The sequence below is a fragment of the Mirounga leonina genome, unplaced genomic scaffold, assembly GCF_011800145.1.
Source record: "Mirounga leonina isolate KUSES-001 unplaced genomic scaffold, KU_Mleo_1.0 Mir_171, whole genome shotgun sequence".
NCBI classification, from domain to species: domain Eukaryota; kingdom Metazoa; phylum Chordata; class Mammalia; order Carnivora; family Phocidae; genus Mirounga; species Mirounga leonina.
The window spans coordinates 16,172,736-16,179,037 of NW_023270436.1; the positions used below are offsets into that span (position 1 = coordinate 16,172,736).

The window sequence follows — 6,302 nt, forward strand, 5'->3', positions numbered from 1 at the left end:
AGACACTGAATTAGATGCTGAAGACACAGCAGTGAACAAGAGAGAGACAGAGAGACAGTAACCAAGCAAATAAATACGAGATAATTCCTCTGAAGGAATAAATGAAGCAGGTACAATGGAGGAAATACAAGGGTTGTAGAAAGTCACTAAAGGGTGGTGGTAGTGACAAGTAGAGATGGGAGGTCAGGGAGGGTGGCATTTGAGCTGGAATCTAAATGAGCAGACAGCTATGCCAAAAGGGAGACAGGAGGAAAGGGGTCCCAGGCCCAGCTGCTGTGAGGAATAACTGAGTGAATGAAAGCACTTGGTGGTAAACAACCACTCAATAAACAGCTGCTATTCTTATTATGGCATATACTTTACTCTCAGCTCCTTCTATTCAAACAAGGAGAAGCTGGCCAAGCCATAGATCAGAGGGATATATATATATATTTGAAAAAATATATATATGAAAAATAAATATAGGAGCACGTGGGTGGCTCAGTCAGTTGAGTGTCTGACTCTTGGTTTTGGCTCAGGCCATGTCTCAAGGTTGTGAGATTGAGATTCCCTCTCTCTCTTCCTCTCCCTCCCCGCCCGCATCCCTCCTGCTCCTGTGCCGGGGGTGCAGGCACATGCTTTCTCTCTCAAATAAATCAATCTTTTTTCAAAAAAGTAAATATAAACATATTCATGTAAAGTAAAGGCCCCCAAGAAAAATTCAGGCTCTGGCCTCACAAGGAGATTCCGTAGCTCTGAATCATACACCCAAGTCAGGTAGAAGCACTAACCCAGCCTCACCCCTGTTGCCAACCCAACTTCTACCTCCTTACACCATAAAGAACTATTTTTTTTTTTTAAAGATTTTATTTATTTATTTGACAGAGAGAGACACAGCGACAGAGGGAACACAAGCAGGGGGAGTGGGAGAGGGGGAGAAGCAGGCTCCCCGCAGAGCAGGGAGCCCCATGCGGGACTCGATCCCAGGACCCCGGGACCATGACCTGAGCCGAAGGCAGTCGCCTAACCAACTGAGCCACCCAGGCGCCCCCAGAACTATTTTCTGAAACCCATAATCCCTCCACTGGAAACCTGGCACTGGGAAACGCCTCTTAATTTTATTTAATTGATACGCATATGTTGTACCTGAAGCTCTTCTCATTATTCTCATCTGTTTCTCTTTGGAATTGTGTGCCTGTCTGGTCCAATTGTTATAAGGGGCTCTGGGTTAACGAGAGTAATGGTCAAGAAGGAAAATGCAGAAATGTAAACAGAAAGCTTCCGTTTGCATGATGAATATGGTAACTTGTTTATGGAAGTGCAAAAACACATTATAGGCATTTAAGGATTGGTCAAAATCTTGCTGTGACTCTTGGGATAGTTCCATAAGCTGATAGTTTTTGAGAAGATGCACCGAGCACTTACTACAATGCCACACCTTGCGCTGAAGAATTTCAAGAACATCAGTTCCTTTAATATTTTCAACATGCCTAGGAAGTGGTTTCCTTTTATATTCAGTCCCCCTTCACGGATAAGAAAACTGAGATTCAATCAGCTAGTAAATGACAGTGCTGGGGTTTAAACCTGATCTGACCCTGCTCCCCAACCTCTCAAGACCACTTACTGGTTAGTCTCCCAAAGCCAGAGGAAAATACCCCTGAGGGACGCCCTTCTATCCGTTAGGGTACTTCCGCTTTAGAGATAAATCCGCAACCAAGAAACTCCCTCACAGGAAAGACTGCCTCAACGAGCAAGAAGCCCCAGCCGGGACACACACGCCTGGGATCAGCACTTCCAAACCCGAGCCCCTTAAAGGAAGTCTTCCTTGCCCAGCCAGAATAAGGAAACCGCTCCCATTCCTGAAGACCTTACCACCCACCCCCAAATTTGAAAAGAGGCCCGGCTACATAATTTGTGGGACCCAATGCAAAATGAAAACGTGGGGTCCCTTGTTAAAAAAAAAAAAAAATTAAGAATTTCAAGAATGAGAGAGTAGAGCATTAAACCAAGCCCTGGGGCCCCTCTTCTGCAACTGCCCTGGTTACTCGGCCATAAAGCCAGCCCTGCTTCAGAAATACCCTTTAAGTGAACGGAGTGGCTACCTCACTTAGAATCCTTAAATCCTTTGGACCTGGGGTGGAGGTGGGGGGGACGTAGGACACCCAACTTCCCAAGATATTCGAGAACACACCCTGGGACAACCTTCGAAAATCTGGAGGCACTTCTCTTGGCTTGGGCACAAAGTCCCCTCGCACCCCTCTAGTCTCTGGGTGGTCCTCGCGACCCCACCCCAACTCCACCTTCGGGGTGTGTGGGCCTCACCGCGTGCGGCCCATTGCCAGGGCAACCGACGCCGCGAGAGATGCATTGTGGTCTGCAACAAAATGCAGGAGAAAGATCCTGAGGGAACCATTGAGTCTATGAACCAATGGGAGAGTCCTGGGGGGCTGCGTCAAGCCAATGGGGACGTTCCTCGGGGGCGGGGCCGGCGGGAGCAGGGCGGGGCCTAGGCACTAGGCGGCGGCGGCTGGTGTGGGGCTCCTTAGATGCGCCACGGCTTCGGTAGCGACGGTAGCTCCTGCCGGGTCTGAGTGTCGCCAGCCCCTCCCCCAGGAGACCGTTGCAGTTGGCCGTCCCCTGCTCCTCGGTGAGAGACTCGGGGGCTGCGGGGGGCTTCGCTGCCTGGTTACATCTCCCGCGGGACTTCTCCCGCTGTTCGGTCCGCGCGGCCCGCGCTTTCTGAGAAGCGGGGTGGGGGGCGGGAGGAGCGGGCTGGGGGAGCTGGCGCCTCGCAAGCGCAGCCTACACCCCAACTCCTCACCCCTTGCCCGGGTCTCGCCCCCAGGTAACCATGTGCGACCGAAAGGCCGTGATCAAAAACGCCGATATGTCGGAGGAGATGCAACAGGACTCGGTGGAGTGTGCGACTCAGGCGTTGGAGAAATACAACATAGAGAAGGACATTGCGGCCCATATTAAAAAGGTGAGGACGGGGCGCGCGGGCGGGGGGGGCTCGGGCCGTTTGCGCGCAGCTGGGGCGAGTCACAACTTAGTCCTTCTTCCCGATCCTGCGTCCCCAGAGCGCTTGGCAGACATCCTTGGAGGCACGCAGGGCAGCTCGGGTGTAGAGGTTTCCAGAAAGGACGCAGATGAATTTTGCGCTCCTGATGAGAAGACCAGACCCTCCGCGCCCGAAGTTTTTTTATTACCCAGCTCCGCAGGGGGAAAGCGCCACCTAGCAACGGTTTCTAGGATCAGGGAGCAGCGGTTCCCCCTCTTCTGCATGATTCCTGCGCGGAGGATCCATCTGGGTGCTCCGGAGGGGGGGAGCTGCGTGGGTGTTTCCAGCCGGGCCGGAGGGAGATCTTGCCAGCCTTTCGGTGGGGAGTTAGTCGGCAGTTGAGGGAAAGTGGGTGGTAGTGGTGGTTAGGGGGCTGGGGTGAGGGCTTGGTAAATGGCAGTCTGTAGAAAGCTGGCAGGACTGCCAATTTCTCCGAGCTGTGTTTTCTGGAAGGGAAGGGAACTGGCAGCTTAAGCCGTGGGAGGGTTCCTAGTTGAGAATGGGAAGATGAAACACTGCAGAGGGAACAGAAATACCTTTTTTGACAAACGCAGCAGTGGGTTCCTCTAACTTTTAAGAATGTTATTCCAGTAGATGTAAAAGGTGTTCATGCTGCATACAGCGTGAGAGCCGAATTTTGTGTAACTCCTCACAGAGACTTGTAAGAATTACATAGAGAAAGACTGGCTTTGGCGCCTGCCCTACAGTCACCTAGTGAAGAAATTACCACAGGCGTTCTTGTTCTCAGAGCCCCTTTGGCTGAGGAAAATAGGGAAAGTTGTTCCTGCAGTTTGCTATCTTTGTGTACTAGGTGGTAGATTAGCACCATCAGGATAGATGTGGAAGAGAGGGCTGTTGAAATTAAGGATAAAATCTGACAGGTGACTATCAGATTCTGCGTCTAGCATTCTTTTTGTGGGTGGAACAGTGGATTGCAGAGTATCTGGTGCCCTTTAAATTTTGATCCACAGTGGTTTAAATGCGAATTGAGGCTTTGCCCTTCGGACATCTTTTGTTTTCATTGATACTGGAGTGCAGTTAAGGAATGGGGTATTTGGGGCTAAATATTTACCATTTTGGATTTTATGGTGCATGACCTACAGGAGGATAATTTCGTTTGTTCTGTTTACACATAACGTGATAAACTAGAACTGTTATCACCTGCTGTCAATTAAAGAGAATATCATAGGAGCTATGAAGGCAAAATTACCATGATAACAAAGTGCCCTGTCTGTGAGGCTGCCCTTACTGCTTTTTACCTCCCCAGCCCCCATTCTCAGCTTAGCTCAGACTGCAAGTATGTATGCATTAATGCACTATGTAGGCGACTTGGAGCTGGGGAACATTCTTTCATGCTAAGAATTTGCAGATGCTAACGTTCCTTCTTTCTGCCCCTACAGGCTCTGCTTATCTGGGAGGCAAACTCTGACCTCTGGTTTAGCACTGAAATTCTAGTGTTCTTTTTCTTTCCCCCTCTCCCCCCACCAGGAGTTTGATAAGAAGTACAACCCCACCTGGCACTGCATCGTGGGGAGGAACTTCGGTAGTTACGTGACACATGAAACCAAACACTTCATCTACTTCTACCTGGGCCAAGTGGCCATTCTTCTGTTCAAATCTGGTTAAAAGCATGGACTGTGTCACACACCCAGTGATCCATCCAAAACCAAGGACTGCAGCCTAAATTCCAAATACCAGAGACTGAAATCTTCAGCCTTGCCTAGGGGAACACCTCGATCTTTGAACCTGTATTGTGTTGTTTTGTACAGGGCATTCTCTGTACAAATTTGTTGTGGTTATAAAACAATTAGCAAAACAGCTTACATTTGTATTTATTTTCTATTCCATACCTCTACCCCATGTTTTTTCTCCTCAAAATCCATTCCTTTCAAAATAAATCTGTTGGAGAAGTGTGTGTTAGTTACGATTTGTTCAAATCTAGGGTTGAAAATGGCTTATCACTTAATCTTGAGTAGGTTAGTGGGGGTCAGTCCTTGAAGTGAGTTTCTGTGGGATGTAATAGACTAGCCTATTCATAGTGCTCATCTTGAGTCTTTAGTTTCCCCCATCCTGCAGCTGTCGTGCATGGAAGAATACTGCTCAGAAGTGCATGTTGAGAAACACGTGGCACAGAAACTTTTGGGTTAAATCTCATTACTAATCTGATAAATACTATCCTTAAGTGCTCATTTTGTTAAAAGGGTGTTCTGGACTTTGGGCCTCAGGTGGTGGTGATGACTGTGTAGAACTTTATCGAAGTTGTTTTGTTTTTTGTTTTTTTGTCTGTAAAATAAGCCAGTAACAGAGTTGAGCTAATGAGAAATTTGCTGGGCTCTAGGCTGTCCGCCCCCCACCCCCTTTTCCTGCCCTGTCCCAAAAGGACACTCAGATTAAAAGGGAAAATGAACGTTTTTGAGCAGCAGCCCTCCATGTGATTCCAATAAAGTCTCTGCAGGAATTTAAATGTGTAAGCCTGCTGTGCTGCGCTTTAACTAGCTATACTTAGAAACCCTGTTACAATTAAATGTGAATTGAAGCTTTCATTAAAAGGCCCAATTAAGGCTGTGGATAAGTAACCTTCATTAAAGGTTTCCTGCTATCAATTTTAAGAAGATTGAAGTCTTTTCTAGGAAGAAAATCAAATATAGCAGACTTGGCTTTTGTAGGCATAACGGAAATATGCCAGAGGCTGAAACAACCCACACTCCTCTTGGGAAGTTGCGAGGGTCCTGGCTTTTTCTAGTCTCCCTATGTTTTCAGTGTTCACACGAGGTAACACTTTTTGTTTTAAACTTTGGGTCTGTGAGATGCAATTAGGATTTCTGAGCAGCCAGGCTACTGCGACACAGGAGAGGATAGAGTTGAAATGACTCCATCTTAAGGACAGCATTAGGGGGGCGCCTGGGTGGCTCAGTTGTTGGGCATCTGCCTTTGGCTCGGGTCATGGTCCCAGGGTCCTGGGATCGAAGATCCGAGCCCTGCATCGGGCTCCCTGCTCAGCACGAAGCCTGCTTCTCCCTCTCCCACTGCCCCTGCTTGTGTTCCCTCTCTCGCTGTGTCTGTCAAATAAAATCTTCAAAAAAAAAAAAAAAATTAGGTTGTAACATCTTTGGGAGATTATTACTACCAGAACTTGGGGTTTTAAGAATTGTAGTGAAGTTGAGGGGCGCCTGGGTGGCTCAGTCGGTTAAGCGACTGCCTTCGGCTCAGGTCATGATCCTGGAGTCCCGGGATCGAGTCCCGCATCGGGCTCCCTGCTCGG

The 6,302-nt window shown here is 48.5% G+C and overlaps 1 protein-coding gene across 1 annotated transcript; it reads left to right on the top strand.

Annotated features, from left to right (window-relative positions):
* Window positions 1–2,485: 2,485 nt before the first annotated feature.
* Window positions 2,486–4,953, top strand: DYNLL1 (dynein light chain LC8-type 1). Its single transcript, XM_035017147.1, has 3 exons — window positions 2,486–2,626; window positions 2,825–2,962; window positions 4,529–4,953. Exons 2-3 carry the CDS (start codon window positions 2,831–2,833, stop codon window positions 4,664–4,666), a joined length of 270 nt encoding a protein of 89 aa, XP_034873038.1. The 5' UTR covers window positions 2,486–2,626; window positions 2,825–2,830; the 3' UTR covers window positions 4,667–4,953.
* Window positions 4,954–6,302: the final 1,349 nt, after the last annotated feature.

What these genes read in the sequence shown, in the direction of transcription:
- DYNLL1 (XM_035017147.1), top strand. Translation starts at nt 2,831, where the DNA reads ATGTGCGACCGAAAGGCCGTGATCAAAAACGCCGATATGTCGGAGGAG. An exon ending in TTGCGGCCCATATTAAAAAG is followed by an intron (nt 2,963 to 4,528) that starts GTGAGGACGGGG and finishes TCCCCCCACCAG; the next exon opens with GAGTTTGATAAGAAGTACAA.